At 39.9% G+C, this 16507-nt stretch overlaps 2 protein-coding genes across 2 annotated transcripts in view; one reads left to right on the forward strand and one right to left on the reverse strand.

Annotated features, from left to right (window-relative positions):
- The first annotated feature begins 6781 nt into the window (after window positions 1-6781).
- Window positions 6782-16507, forward strand: part of LOC117388392 (lipocalin-like) — a 114531-nt gene continuing 104805 nt past the window's right edge. The window contains exons 1-6 of the mRNA XM_033985933.2: window positions 6782-6947; window positions 7199-7338; window positions 7417-7496; window positions 7560-7667; window positions 7737-7838; window positions 7914-7946. Of these exons, the coding sequence (XP_033841824.1) occupies window positions 6852-6947; window positions 7199-7338; window positions 7417-7496; window positions 7560-7667; window positions 7737-7838; window positions 7914-7933 (546 nt within the window). The 5' untranslated portion in view covers window positions 6782-6851 and the 3' untranslated portion in view covers window positions 7934-7946. The remainder of the gene's footprint in view (window positions 6948-7198; window positions 7339-7416; window positions 7497-7559; window positions 7668-7736; window positions 7839-7913; window positions 7947-16507) is intronic.
- The window catches only part of cntnap2a (contactin associated protein 2a), a 488742-nt gene continuing 481965 nt past the window's right edge, over window positions 9731-16507 (reverse strand). The window contains exons 24-26 of the mRNA XM_033985829.2: window positions 15698-15973; window positions 14869-14940; window positions 9731-13838 (exon numbers count right to left, since the gene is read on the reverse strand). Coding sequence (XP_033841720.1) covers window positions 13639-13838; window positions 14869-14940; window positions 15698-15973 — 548 coding nt within the window. The 3' untranslated portion in view covers window positions 9731-13638. The remainder of the gene's footprint in view (window positions 13839-14868; window positions 14941-15697; window positions 15974-16507) is intronic.

The following is a 16507-nucleotide window of genomic DNA, read 5'->3' on the forward strand; positions in this document are numbered from 1 at the left end:
GCTGATTGGCTGTTGTGCGACAGCGATAAAAGTAGAACATTTTTCAACTTTCATTAGTCGCGTCGCAGGCCCGCGTGTGCACGTCGACATGCACGAGCGCGAGGTTTTCACGTGCACGACTTTCGCTTGTCGCGGAGGTGAGCAGGATCCAAGGCTACATGATGAAGCTAAATACTGCAAGGCTGGAGGACCCTTCAATACTGGGAGACACAGAAAAGTGTGTGTGTGAATATGTATAAAGTTCATTTGGTTTATGGGTTTATTTGGTTTTATGGAGGTTTAAGAGTTTAAAAGAGTTAATGTTATTTTTAGACACCCCTCTTAAGTAACACTAGTTTTATCCAGTTGCTGGGACAGTATAAAAGTCGCCTGAGACCAACACACAAGGTTCTGATGCTGGAGGAGACACTGCTCCTCAAATCTCCATTGCACAATACACTTGCACGTTGGTAAATTATTTAAATAAAAGAAAAAAATGGTGGACCACGCCAGTGCTGCTGTCTTCTGTCTCACATCCTACCGCTAAAGGCCAGCCTACGTTATATCAACAAGGAGATCTTCATATTTCAAAGAAAATATTTTTGTTACACTGTACACTCTGTGTGTACAACTATAGGGTTGCCAAATTATTTGTACATGTATTCTTATACTCATGGTGAAGGTGTGAATCTACAACTTAAATATTGTTTTCATAAAGCTGCACAGACCTCATTTAAAGGGCCCATGTCAGTTGTGTTTTGTTTCATAAACATGTTTAACACAAAAACTGCATATTTAGGCTGAGTTCTTTTTTCAAACTGAATACATTCTGTTCCACCTTGTGATGTAATGTGATTAATACAGGAAGTGCCCCACTGTGTTTTTAAACTTTATACACCTTCTCTAGAATCATTTGGATGATTTCAGCCCTAGAATTTCCAATCTCTACTGAACTAAAGGTAAAAGGAGCTGTTAACTTGAAAACTAGCATTCCTGGGTGGGTCCCTCTCTTCGGGCACTAGATAGGTCGTCACGGCTCTTATTGCCATAGTGGGATCTGGGTCAAACACACCCACCATGGCACCTGCAGCTTCCTGTTTACACTATAATCAACACATGGGTGAGTGGAAATGACTTGAAACAGTGTCTATTTGTTTGGACAGGTCAAACTCTAGGTTTACCCAGTGAAATACTCTTCTTATGATTGTACGCATGTAAATATAATAAAAACTAAATAGTAAAACAATCCAAATAATTCTATATATCAGACTGAATTATCCATAACTATTTTAAGTGAAAGCATTTTGGTTCTGAGGAAGTTGTTGCGCTGGGAGGGAAATTAACGTTGCACAAATATTGGCTAAGGCGAGGCTATGCTAATGCAAGGATCTATTTTAAAAACTACACTAAAGAAACCAATTTTCTTTCTCTTAAGTTAGCTTTTTGGAGATGCTTGGCGTTGGTTCCAAGACACTTTATCCAGGAAAACAGCAGGTAATGATGTATTTTTAATTTAAATGATTTTGGCCTATCAAGTGAGAAACTTTAAACTCTACTATAGCCTACATGTGCACAAACCATGATGTTCAGGCTAATATGGTTTAACACGATTTGATGATTTTTTATTATTATTATTATTATTTATTTATGTATATATGTACGTATTTATTCATTTATTTCTACATTAGGAGACGTCATGCGTGAGCCTCTGGCGGTCACGTGACGTTTACATTTGAATTGTCATAGTTAAATACAATATCGAACCGCCCTGACCTTCGGGGCGCGGTGGCCGAGCGGTCTACGCACCTTCACCATGCGGATGCAATATGGATTTCTAGCCGTACCTCGCCATAGATGAGGACGGGCTCCGCACGAATGAAGCGTGTATGGAGAGACTGGTTTAGAGTACCGGTCTCCACCAAACCCGCCTCCATTCAACTGACGTGAAATGCCTCGGCATTCAGGGATGGTTGGCTTTTTGCTGCCAGCCACAAGGTTGTGGGTTCCATTCCCGGATGGGTCCCACTCTTTGGGCACTGGATAGCAGGTGGTCAGGGTTCTTATTGCCCCAGTGGGATCTGGGTCAAAACACATGACCCAAAATCAATAAAACTCTATTAAAGGTGTAATGTGCCTATGATTGTTCATTTTTGCTCAGTACGTATTTAAAAAAAAACAAAAACAGCATGCACTGTTAAAGTTAACAAAGTTTACCATAAAACTGTAGCAAACTAACCATGTTGATACTTTATTTGAAACTCCAAATGTATAAATCCCAAACTAGACACCGCAGACATCTTTTTTTTTTTTCGTTTCACAAAAATATGCCCGGTTTTGATAGGAGGCCTACAGTATTTCAAAATGCTGTTTGTACAACAATAGTTGGTTTTGTTGATAATTATTGGTCATTTCAAATGTAAATGAAAATTGAGTAGATGTTTTTACGCCTGAAATTGTGAGATTGAGTAATAAGTATATCTTTTGTAGGTCCTGATGCAGGTGAAAGGTCAACTCCATCTTGTCTGGCGTTGGTTCATGTATTGCAGCTCTAACCAAGGGACGGTGAATTTTCTGGAAGAAAAAAATGAGCATTTCATAAAAGACATCTAAAAATGGCATTAAAAGTTAAAGAAGCACCTAGCATAGGCAAGACCTGTTATTTTATTTTTACTGCAGATGCTGACTGTTTGTTAGTCTCAGTTAGCATTTGAGATTGATACTTATAATGTAAAAAGCTTTATAAAATCAAGTGTAACAAACAGGCCATTTGTTACAAAAGTAACAGCACTTTACACCCTTCACTATATGCACTTTAAATTGCACTTACACTTTAATAGCACACAGCACTTTGAACATTATTTGCACTTTGACAAATAAGACAATTGCACGCAAAGGATTTTAAAATGCTTATTTAACTTGTCTGTCCTTTTACCCAATTTTAGATCTGGAGTCACAGTGGCACTTTAATTGAAGCTGTGTGTCCTGGAGGGAAAAGAAGAAACATTTAAAGTTAAGAGATAATAATTGATTCAATTGGATATGTGCAATATTATAGTGCAATACTTGTTTAGGAATGTTTTTAAGTGTTTGTGTGTGTGGTGTAAGTTGCAATGTTTTAGTGAATAGTGTTTTAAGGATGTTTAACTTACCTCCTGTGTCCAGGTGTCAAAGGGGTCCCCGGTGAAAGGAGTTCCCTTAAAATGGTTCCGGGGCAGGACCAAGGCAGGGAATGTGTAGGGGAGGCATGTCGGGCATTTTAAAGGGTTTATGGGTTTTAAGTATATTTGGTCTTTGTTTTTAGGCTGTGTGTGTGTGTGTGTGTGTGTGTGTGTGTGTGTGTGTGTGTGTGTGTGTGTGTGTGTGTGTGTATGTATATATATATATATATATATATATATATATATATATATATATATATATAAGCTAAGTTTTTCCTAGAATAGCTCTTTTTTGGTGGTGTCGGCCATATTGCAGAGGTGGTGGAGACGACAGACGCTTCAAACCTCCCAAAAATACATATTTAACCATGACATTGACTTACAGAGATGTTTAATGAGGTAAACATGTTATTTAGTTCAGTTTTAATAAACAATTATATAAATAAATCATTGATATGTTGGCATTCATGTGTAACTATAGCAACACACTCATGCTCATATATGGAATTATTATATGTGACATCATCTGGCATCTCCTAGCAACACGTGGCAACGGAACATTCTATTTCTTTATGACATCGACAGATTCTAAATGAAAAGTCTGTAAGTGTAAGTGCAGCACAAACCAAACCTCACTTCAACTCAGCACTCGAACGAGCACGCAGCGACCCAACTCAGAGAAGCAAACATGTCCAAAAACTGGTGTGACTATACGTCTGAAGACGACGAACTCCTCTACAGTGAGGAATTCCACTTCATGGATGACCTGGAGATGTCTTCCCCCGATCCAGACCAGACCTCTGGACCATCTGAAGAGATGGTCCAAACCTCTGTAACTCTTGAGGAGTTGGAGACAGAGGAGTTAGGGCCTCAAACCCAACAGTGGTCTGAGGAGGAAGATGAGACGAGCATGGCCTCAATAATGTTAGAATTTGAAATGGCCAAAACAACACAAAAACTCCAAGCTGAACTAGACAAAATGAAAGAGGAGAGAGGAGCACTCATAGACCAGTCGGATGAACTGAAACTCCAGCTTCAGTCCAAAGATGGCACCATTGAAGCTTTGCAGAAACAGGTCGCAGAAATGAAAGAGACATTAGAGCAAAGTCAAAAAGATTCCCGCCAAAAATCCAAAAAGTGGGAAAAAGAAAAGCGGAAAGACGCTGCCGACATGAAATTCAAAATGCAGGAGAAATCTACGGAGAATGCAACGCTGATGGAGCAGAACGCTAAACTGGAGTGTGCTCTGGTGAGACGTAAAGCGGACATGTCTGCTCTGAAACAGGAACTGGAGACCAAACAACAAGAGACGGTCCAGATGTTCCAGCAAGTGAAAACCAAAGAAACACAGATCCAAAAGATGGAGGAGGAGAAGGACGCCATTTTGAGGACCTGTGAGGAGACCAAGGAGGAGCTGAGCAAGTCAAAGGTAGAGCGCTCCCAGCTGGAAGAACGATGCAATACCCTAGAGCAGCAACTGAGGAGGTCAGCAGGAGAGCGCTCCCTGCTGGTCGAAAGGAACAGCGCACTACAGCAGGAGGTGGAAGACCTGAAGGTAGAGTGCTCCCTGCTGGCAGAAAGATATAGTGCACTGGAGCTGGAGCTGAGGAGAACACAGGAAGAGCGCTCCCTGCTGGCGGAAAGAAACACTGTATTACAGCAGGAGGTGGAGCAGGAGAAACATGGCAGAGTTGTACTATACGAAGACAACGCTGCCATTTTGAGGACCTGTGAAGCCGTAAAGGGAGAGCGCTCCCTGCTGGTGGAGAGATGTAGTGCACTGGAGCTGGAGCTGAAGGCAACACAGGAAGAGCACTCCCTGCTGGCAGAAAGAAACACTGTATTACAGCAGGAGGTGGAGCAGGAGAAACGTGGCAGAGTTGAACTATACGAAGACAACGCTGCCATTTTGAGGACCTGTGAAGCCCTAAAGGGAGAGCGCTCCCTGCTGGTGGAGAGATGTAGTGTGTCAGACCAGCTACTGACAAGAGCAGAAGAAGAGCGCTCCCTGCTGGTCATAAAGAACAGTGCGCTACAGCAGGAGGTAGAACAGCACAAGAAAATCAAAGCCGAACTCGAGGAGGAGAAGACAGTCATCTTTAAGATCTGTGAGGAGCTGAAGGTAGAGCGCTTCTTGCAGATTGAAAGATGCAGTGCGTTGGAGCAACAGCTGAAGACCACAGAAGAACACCGCTCCCTGCTGGATGAGATGAATATAGCACTGGAGCAGGAACTGGAGAAGAAGAAGAGGAAGTGGTACAGGAGGCTCCTGTGCATCTAGACCCTCTCTCAACCCCCCTCACTGTTCTGCACATGAACAATAAAGCATAGCATTTTAATTTAGACACAAATCATTCATTTGTTCGTCTTCTTTTGGGTTAATTATTCTTTGAACCACATTATCCATGGTTTAGTCTATTTTAGACGTGATTAGAGCTGAAAGTTTGGGTGTTCTGGTGGCACTCAGAGCACTGAATATTAACTTGGTGGTATCTGGTGTGAAAAGTGAAACCCATACAAAAAGATGTTACCAAATATATATATATATATATATGTGTGTGTGTGTGTGTGTGTGTGTGTGTGTGTGTGTGTATTGACTTTCTGCAAAATGCCACACACTTCAAATTCATGCAAACTGATATTTTTGCTTCCAGTAGATGCGTCCATTCAGCAAAGTAAAACTCCCACATCTACATCACTGACAGTAAATGCAACAATTGAAGTACAGAAATACCTGGCAGAACCAAACAGACAGACAGGAGGACCCACTGCAGTACTGGAGAATGACAAAGAAATAAATGTCCACATTTATTCACACTGGCCACCATGTACCTTTGCACTCCAGCTTCATCTGTGCCTGTGAGAGGATTTTCTCCAAAGTCCTCACAAAAAAACGGAACCGCCTTAGTCCTGCTTTTTTAGAGAAGCTACTTTTTTGAATAAAAAACAATGAAAAATATTGGGGTTTACTTCTTTATTTAATTACAAGCACTACTTACAAGTAACACAAGTGCATTCCTATTTCTAATAATGTGTTTCACTGTGGACCTATCACTGGTTTTGTAGTACATTTGTTCAATTGACGGCACTGAAGTGGAAATAGATTGCAGTACATTTTATTGACCTCTTGATGGCGCCATAGAGTAAATTAATCCTTATGAAGTGTCAGTACATGCGTCGGCACAGTTGACTGAAAGTATCGACGCTTCATGGGGCTTCATCTCACCATCACTACCCTATGCTCAGGCTGCCCTCGTCCGCACTTCAGCCCCGTATCTCGTTCCCCCGAACGTCCTTCCTTTCCCCTGTTCCTCGTGCTTTACTTGGGTTGGGCTGTCCTCTGTCCTCTGTCCTCTGTCCTCTGTCCTCTGTCCTCTGTCCTCTGTCCTCTGTCCTCTGTCCTCTGTCCTCTGTCCTCTGTCCTCTGTCCTCTGTCCTCTGTCCTCTGTCCTCTGTCCTCTGTCCTCTGTCCTCTGTCCTCTCGTTTGTCTCCCCCCCCCCCCTTTTCTTGTCTGCCTCTGGTCCATTTATCGGGCCCTCATTAAGCTCCACACCTGCTATCAGTCTGGAACAGGTGCACAGCATCAATGTCTGAGGAGGACTGGGGAGGAGTTCAGTGAGCTGGGACAATATAAGGAAACCCCCAGTCTGCATGCTTTTGTTCTTCATCCTTCTTCTCACTCTCAGTTTGTGGAAAAAGACCACCAGGACGCCATGGAGAACATGCTGCTGAGGATGCTGGGAGTCCTGCTGTGTGCGCTGGCCGCCTGTGCAGAAATCGCTCCTGCAGCTGACTTCGACCTGGCAAAGGTACATAAAACAAGATCTTATTTTGAGAATTTCTTTTGAATTGCAATGAACCACAAGGCAACGAATCTGGACTTTTGTAAATCCTGTGTCACTTCAAAATGCAAATGTTGTAGTCCTCAAATATTCAAATCTATCAACTGCACAAAAAGTTGTAGGAGTGAAACCTTTTGTCCAGTTGACAGATTTAAATGTTTTTTACCATCTTAGGAATGATTTTGTAAAAAGCTTATCAAGTCTCACATGTCTTGTAGGTGGCTGGAAAGTGGTACACTGTTGGGTTTGCCAGTAACTCGGAGTGGTGTGTGAACCATAGAGACACCATGAAGATGGGGTCTACTATCATAACCCCAACTGAAACTGGAAACCTGAAACTTTCCTTCTCTACCCTAAAGTAAATAGATGTGCCATTGCGCAAACACTGTAGACTAAAAATTAGACTAAATAACTTAAACATTTTTGCTATTTTTAGGTCTGATGGTTCATGCTTGAGGGCTACTCACGTGGCTAAGAAAACAGACACACCGGGACGCTTCATTTTCCACAGTGAAGGTAAGCCACTCTTTTAAACTATAAACTGCATAGTTCTGTATTTAACAGTTGTCTATCTTGCAGTATGGAACAATGACATGCGTGTTGTTGAAGTTGTCTATGACAACTATGCTCTGGTCCACATCATTAAGACCAAGAATGGCGTGCAGTTAGTCCTTAACAAACTTTATAGTAAGTTTGATAAATGCAAAAGGTCAAATCTCCAAACTCGGTGTTAAATCTAACCATATTCACTTACAGGTCGCACTACCCAGGCCAGTAACGACTTGCAGCAGAAGTTCAGACAGTTCTCTCTTGACACTGGTGTACTGGCGGAAAATATTTTGATTCTGCCTCCAAATGGTAAAACAAATGTCTTCACGTTGTCATATTATTGATAAGCTGAAACTAACCTTGGGGTTTTTTTTTTTATCACAGATGATTGCCCGACAGTCTAAGAAGTCCACTCCACGTCTCTACAAGCATCATTCAACCCATTTCCACTGCAAAGACACCTGCTAAAGACCAAACTGAAATACTGAAAAAAAAAAAAAAAAAGCCAGATTTGCAGAGACTGAGTGTAGATGCTGGTTTGTCTTGTATATTTTGACATTCAATAAAACATGAAAATATTTGGTTATTGCATCCCTATCTGGAAACTGCATTAAACAGACTATTTACTAGAGCTTATTTAAACATATTAAAGTATATGTTTATATTCAAACAAGCTTAACAGTCTTCAAAATTGTCAGTTTCAGAGCTCAATATTCAATACACAAAATACTTATACATTGAGTTGCATTTAAATTTCATGGTCCTGGTCTGTCATTTTCTTTTTTTTTTTTTTTCTCCTGCTTGGTCATGAGTCTGGAGCTGGGCTCCTCCTGTGCACACCTGGGGCTCATCTCTAATCAGCCGCACCTGAGAAGAGGAGCCAAGTCCTGACACTCGGCACCTGAGTGATCCTGCTCCCTGGACCTGCTCTGCTCTGCCGGGACAGTCCGCCCTGTCTCAGACTCCGTCACACACCCTGCTCCTGGACCATGACCCACGCCCCGTTCCCAACTCACCATTTGATCATCATTCACGTATTTTGCACCCGTGTAATTAAACACTGTAAACTGTAGGCCAAAGACGCAAGAGACAAGCTTTACGTTTGTCTCACTGTTTTTAAAGTATTTCCTGTCACTCATTGGAGAAGCAAAAAATCACACATACCTCACTCTAAGAGCAGAGTTTGCTTTTTTCTCACTGATTCTGTGCAGTTTGAAGCCTAAAATACATGATCAAATACCGTAATGTATTTCTGAATGATTAGAAAAGGAAACTGTATTCTAACAACCACCAAAATGAAAAAGTAACTGATAGAAATTTAAGTATATTCATGTTGTGTAATGCATTTGATCACATGAGTGAGATCACATCAGTCTGTCAGACCCAGACTAGACATGAACATGTGTGAAGGCTCTGCCTCCATCCTACAGGAAACTCATTGTTCTAATACCTGGCTAACTTCATTATCTCATGGGTGTGAAACAAAAGTCACTCTGCTTTGAAATGTATGTAGCATTGTCATTCTGGTGTAAAATAGTCAGAGCTCAGATGCTCAGGGGGTTGTTTAGACTTGGACTTGGAGTGAGAGGGAGACTGGGGCAGAGGCCTGGGCCCTGTCCTGTCTGTATCTGTTGTAACAAACAATAAACCTTTTTTCCTGTATTGCAAAACTCTCTGAGCTTCGTAAATGGATTACTTTTCATCTAGAACTGTAATTTTTCCACAACAGTAACTATACCAGAATAGTTACTCAAAATTAATATTCAGAATACATATTCCTAGTACATATGTTTAATTACTTCCCAGCACTGTACCTAATAACCAAAGCCATCCAGGACTGTATTGGGTTTGTTTCATGCAGTTAAAACCTGGAACTTTCTGAAGATGTGAGACAGGCCTTTACTTTGACAAGGTTTAAATCCAGGCTACAAACGGTTCTGTTGAGCTGTGCATGTGACTGAAAGGTTTTTATTCTGCACTATTCCCTTTGTGTTAATTTTAGGATTATATTTACATTTTTTAGATTTATTTTCTTATTCTGTAAAGCACTTTGAATTACTTTGTGCATGAATTGTGCTGTACAAATAAACTCGCCTTGTCTTCATTTGTTAATCTGCTATTCTCCATTATCACCACTAGATGTCTCATGTCTACAGAGTCACGTGGTTCAATTTAAGATTTGCTTCATGAAAAAAGTCTGATTTAACCAGGGTAAAACACTCTTTATTGAACTCAACAAAACTGAAAGCAAAAATATGGGGAGTGGGCTGTGAATCACACATCAAGGGTTGTGTGGTTAATACACTCAAGTAAATAAAGTAAAAATCAGTGGTTTTGCCCCACGTGGAGAGATGAAGTCTTGTTTGAGGCTCTGGTTGAAGGCAGGCTGAGCTCACCAGCTGTCCGGGTGTCAAAACCGAAACCTACCCATGATGCAACAGTGATGCACAAGTCAATGGGCAGACATACAAAAAGCAACCTCACATTTTGTTGGCAACTCTTATAAGGATAATGACAAAACCATTACACCAATACAGTAAATACTTGCTTCTTATGCCTTTCGCCGCCCCGGTAACCTCATGCTCTTTTGGCCATGCAGTTTTACACACTTTACATACACTGGCCATTCACAATCTTTCAAACTGCACTTTTCTTTGCATATGAGGAATGTTTCAATTTGGAAATAGAAGTTGGAAATTGGGTTGAGAGGGATTAAACAGAGCACCATTTAAATCCTAAGACATTTCCAAAGCTCTCGTCGGCGTGGATCCATGCAGCAGGTCATCTGTTCAATAGTGTGAGGGCAAGACGACACGGCTCAACACCTTCAAGGCACAGTAAGTTAATAATAAGCCAATTATCCCATCACCTCGACCCTTGAACAATTACATTTGTCAGACACTTTGTATTTCATGCTGCTTAAATCACTTAACGATTAGAGTTCAGTGCATCATTTAATACAATTTCTTCCATCCCTTCTCCTCTGCCTGGGTACATTGTATTTCTAATAATGGGCGTTAGAAGTAAGCCGACATCGCCAATAATAATAGGCCTACTCATAACAACAGTTTTATAGAAGGATGGGTCAAATGCAGGACACATTTGTCTACAGGGACGACAAAGAACGCTGTTAGTTTGATTTAGTAATTCAATTCAAAGAGCAACTTCATTCATCACTGGTGGAAGAAGTACTCAATTTACCCATACTGGAGCAAAAAAACACAAACTAAAATTAAAAATATCACATGTAAAAATCTTCTTAAGTAAAAGTACTAAAGTGTCCATTCAAAAATGTACTTAAAGATTAAAAAGTAAAAGTGTTTTGCGCATTTGAAGATGTAATAAAGCTTTATAATATAGTGATTTTGATAAAGTTTGTGCTGAATTTTGTTCGATATAAAAACAGTTGAGCTGTAGCTGTTTTTATTTGAATATTTTTGTTTGCTCAGATCACGAACATGTTAAAAATAAACCCTCAGACTTTATAACAGGTCTCACATAATAGTAAAATACTTATCAGTCTAGTTAAAAAAATGTAGTAGAGTAGAAAGTACAGATACTGCTATCAAATGTAGTGAAGTAAAAGTAAAAAGCAAAGTACAGATACCTAAAACATATTCTTAAGTACAGTACTTTACTACTTTTACTTCATTACATTCCACCACTGATTAGTATGAGATATTCTGAGTATTTCCTAACTGTGGTTCTTCATTCTAACGTGCAGTAAAATGCAGATGTTGAGTGATGACAATAAAATAATTAAAGTGAATATGAGTTTTATGAATTATGTTAAAAGCTGGTAAATCTTCACTGTCTCTTGTGTACATAACATACTTCATCTTGTACACGCCTCACATTGAATTGAATTACAACATTAGTTCAGTCGATGCATCAGTTGCAGATATGAGCAGAGAAACGGACTCAAGTATTTGGCTAAAACATGACTGCTGAGTGAATACATGCTCTGTTTCACTCAGTGGTAAAGTAAAAAAACGAACTGCCAAGCTGAGCTAAGCCAACACAACCACAACCCCTGGGACATCCTTCTGAGCGCCCCCTGCCTTTCATGTCTCGCCACAACATAAATATATTTACACCGCGTTCCAAATTATTATGCAAATTATATTTTTCTCCGATTTTGCCAAGTTGACATGATAGTTTTCAACTCATCAACCTTTAGAGTACAATTTGAATATGATTGAACGAACCTCACAATGATAACAGTAGTTTTTCAAAAATAAAAACCTAAACTGCACTCTTCCAAATTATTATGCACAATAGAGTTTCAAACCATGTTATTGTTGTAAAGAACTGAAAATGGTCATTCGTTTATTTTTTAATTAAAAGCATTAACATATTACTGAAATCAAAAGCTAATTCAATCAAAAATATCTTCACAGGTCAAGTTACAGTTTAACATAGGACGCTTTATTTGATGGGAGCTTTACAAATCTTGCAGCCATCGAACTTTTGTGGAGAGTTTCTGCTTGAATTTCTTTCCAGGATGTCAGAATAGCCTCCCAGAGCTGCTGTTTGGATGTGAACTGCCTCCCGCCCTCATGGATCTTTCGGTTGATGATGCTCCAAAGGTTCTCAGTGGGGTTGAGGTCAAGGGACAATGGAGAGACCACCATGAATTTCTCCTCTTTTATGCCCATAGCAGCCAATGATGCAGAGGAGATGGTGCATTGTCATGTATGAAGTTGATTTAATGGAAGAACATGGTCACTCAGAACCTCCACATACTTCACAGAGGTCATTTTCACACCTTCAGGGACCGTGAAGGCGCCGACCAGCTCTCCCCCCACGATTCTGTCCCTAAACATGCTTCCGCCACCTCCTTGCTAACGTTGCAGCCTTGTTTAGTCTTGATGTACTTCTGGGCCCACTGTAGCGCTTTCTGTTTGTGAGCTTTGGTTAAGGGTGGCTGAATAGAAGGATCATGCATAACTTCAAGCCTCTGGAGGATCCTACACCTTGATGTTCGAGGGACTTCAGAGGCACCAGCAGCTTCAAATACCTGTTTGCTGCTTTGTAATGGCATTTTAGCAGCTGCTCTCTTAATACGACGTATTTGTCTGTCAGAAACCTTCCTCATTGTGCCTTTATCTGCGCGAATCCGCATGTGCTTCGAATCAGCTACAAATCTCTTAATAGTACGATGATCACGCTTAAGTTTTCGTGAAATATCTAAGGTTTCCATGCCCTGTCCAAGATATTCAACGATTTTACGCTTTTCGACAGTAGAGAGATCCTTTTTCTTTCCCATATTGCTGCTTAATAATGTGGAACGTCTTTCTTAAGTTTTTTATCCTTTAATTGGACGTACCTGGCAAACTAATTGGCACAGGTGTTTGAGATTGATTTCACTGACCCAAAGAGCCCTGAGACACAAAACCATCCATGGGTTTCACTGGAAAACAAAACATTTTAACCTTTATGACACTTAAAAACAATTTGCATAATAATTTGGAACGCGGTGTTTACACAATAGACACATGATTTTATATAAATCTTAATAGTGATTTGTAACTAAACCTCTGAATAAATGCTTTGAAAAAAAACTAAAACTATATTTACACGTGAGTTTTGGCATTCATATTAAACTATATTACCACGGTACAAAGTGGCACATCTGTTGCATTGCATGGACATGAATGACAGACTAAAACTCAACGGGACAAACTCAATTCTGGTTTTAAACGTTCAACAATAGAACATTATTAGATAGAAGATTTCTGTTTAAAAAATCTAATCAAATTGCAACAGAGATTTGTGTGTGCTATCACACCCAGTTAAGAGTAAGTATTTGTCATGTACAGTATTCAAAGTACTGAAAACTCCCAAGCACAATACAAAGAAGGACAAGCCAGTTTAGTATGTACAGACAGTCTCACAGTCGCGCTCCACTGGCCCCTCTTCTTCCTCTAATACTGGATATATAAAAAAACAAAACAAAACAAATCGTAAAGGAAATCGTATACAGCACTGCCGTCTCTGGGAGAGTCTCAGTAAGTGGCGTGATTGGCCACTGAATTAAAATCTCGCCCGCCTTTGGGACAGTCTGGCGGACCTTTCGTCGTATAAAGGTCTTGATAGTGAGCAGGTGTTATATGAACCACTCTTTCTTTGACTCGTCGATGGTCTCTGGGTTGTCTGCTCCGATGATGGCGGTGTCTGCTGACTCTGCCGCAGACTCTGCGCTGCCTTTGGCTTCGTTGGTGTGGTACGTGCCTTTATGACGGAACATGTAGCGGATCAGGAACACCAGTGTGCAGAGTATGGTGAAGATCACGACAGCTATTATCCCTGTGGACAAGACGGCAGTCATGAGTTCATTTACCATGTTCAATATTATAAGATAAGATTTAAAATGGACCAATAAAGATATATTTTGTGTGCAGATAAAAAAAAAAATCTATAATCTCTAGGCCTGTTACAATAATTAATATATCGATGTAAAAATATATTTATCATTTGTACAATTTTTTTTTTTTTTTTTTGCAAAAGTGGGGAGATTTTTGCAATTTTTATAGAATCTTTAGAGGGTAGAATAAATAATAAATCACTTCTAATAGCTAATTAATGATTCATTCTGCCATTTATTTGTTGTAGCTTAAGTCTTTTAATGAAACTGTCTATTTAAAAATGTTTTTCTGGGATTGTCCTGCTGTGTCAGTGGTAATATTTCTCTGTAGTGATATATTGTGCTTCAGACTGTTATCGTGACAGGCCTAATAATCTCTTGGCTTGTGGTTTACATACAAAATAGATTAAATCCTGTAGCTATGGTAGTCCTAACCAAGCCCAAGACATTGTACAGGGTCAAATGCAGAGGACAAACTTCCCCTATCTAGTTGTGACTTGTCATTTAACCTTTTACCACAATTATTTTGTGTTTACTTCACAATTTAAGTCACGACATTCACACATAATAGGCCCCTAGATTTATTTTAACAGTTATTACAGTTACAATATCAGTATTTGAAACTATCTTTGTATGATCAATGTTACCATCTAATATAGAAATAAACACATGCTTTGCTTTCATCTTGTTAAGTGGTTATGTGCATAAAGACACATAAGCGGTGTAATATGTTCTCTAAAATAATTTCCTGCCGTGTTGTAGAATAAATTGTAGTAGTTGAAGAGAAGAGACCCATGACCCGGAGACATGAACCCTCAAAACATGATAACAGTGCTGTCCATTCCACTCTAGTGCAGTCCAGTCTGGCTATCCTTCCTTTGTAGGGAGTATTATACCTCTAATGATGCAGGCTAAGATAACAAGGACTGAACTGGCAGTGGAGCCCTCAGTACAGCACAGAACATGACGTACCTCCTATAATGGCCGAATCTCGGTTGACTCCATCAGGAATCACTCTCTCCTCATTGAAGGGAAACTCTGCATCTAAAAAGGTAAAACATTCATTAAAAAACGCACAACACAAAATCATACGCAAGCTTTCATATTGTTTTGTTGGAGGCTTCAATATGAATAAGCGCTTGGATTTTTACAGAGAACAGGAAAACCTCCCAACAGAAAGAAAATCAATCAAAGACAGACAGTATTTGATAGTTTTATGAAATATAGATTACATGTCTGCGTGCAAATGTAAAGGAGACAAAAGTCAGATCTATTTATTGGATGGATGCGTTGAGAGCCAATTGAAAGTTAGAAGCCGAAATTAAGATCAATGCGCATGATCAATGTCTAATAGGTCTTGACTCCCAAAGGCCCAGTTGGAACAGAGCCAGAGCATTCAGCATAATGAAAAACTCAACACTGAAGTAACAGGAGGCTCACGGAGGCCGCTTATTTGTTTGTGGTTAGTGAGAACATAAGAGTGTTTTCTATTAATACTTGCGGCCTTGGCAAGTATTAGTCACAAATGTTTATGATTATAGAAATGTACTGTTGTTATTTTGGTTTTAATTTTGTTATGCATGATACAAATATTGACTAACTTGACGTACTGTTCAATATATGATAGAAAGAACAATATGTATGCTCAAAATGTTTATTGTTTGCACGTTTTCTCAGCACTTGTGGGGAACTTTTGTAGTACGATAAGAGAGAAATAAGTAATTTCTATGGTAAGCTCTGGTAAAGGACTGGCTTAAATATCTTCTTTACCAGAGCCGCGTCAGAATCATGTGACGTGTACCTGTGTTGTCCAAATGCCAGGGGTCTGTTGCTGCAGACATTGGTGGGATGGTCAGAGGAGAAGCCCCACAGTTGGACTGGAGCAGTTTTCCCTGGTGGGACACAGGTGAGGGCGGCCGGTCACTCTGAGAGTCTGTGGACCTGGACTTGGACTGTGTCGCGGCTCTGAGGGCAGCCTTCAGAGGAGCGATGCTGTTGAACTGAACTCGGGACAAACAGCCCACAAAACCAGGAGTGTTGTAGTGCTCGATCACTGCTGGGTCCACGTATCCCGTTTCTACAAACAGACAAATAAACAAGACACGCTGGTGAGGATCAAATTAAAAACAAATATTAATTACCCCATTTGTGGTGTTATTTAAAATCTGTTGACCCTGCTACTAATCTTAATGGTATAGTATCAACTTGAAGTCTGTGTGAATATTAATATTATGAGATTTGTGTGACTTTATAATCCATGTACAGGAAGCATACTAGAAATATATTTTACCTGCACAACATGGGTGGAAATAAATCAGTATTACTTCATCCCAGTCCTTTTTGAGCAAAGAGATTTAAGTCTAAAGACATTTTTTATACTTTCTTGGACAGGTATGAAACATTATCTGAGATCAACGCTCAAAATAAACATATCAGCAGCAATAATATTTGGGCGTATACAAATATACTATAAGATGGGCTCCATCTCCACATCGAGTTTGTTAGAACCAAGTCTGATGTGAGGCATAAATATTACACTTTATATTTACTTCATCACTAAATATTTGTGGTTAGTAACTTATCTTCTGAATAAAAAAGAAGAACACCAAAG

Source organism: Periophthalmus magnuspinnatus, chromosome 20, assembly GCF_009829125.3.
Source record: "Periophthalmus magnuspinnatus isolate fPerMag1 chromosome 20, fPerMag1.2.pri, whole genome shotgun sequence".
In the NCBI taxonomy this organism is placed as follows: Eukaryota; Metazoa; Chordata; class Actinopteri; order Gobiiformes; family Gobiidae; genus Periophthalmus; species Periophthalmus magnuspinnatus.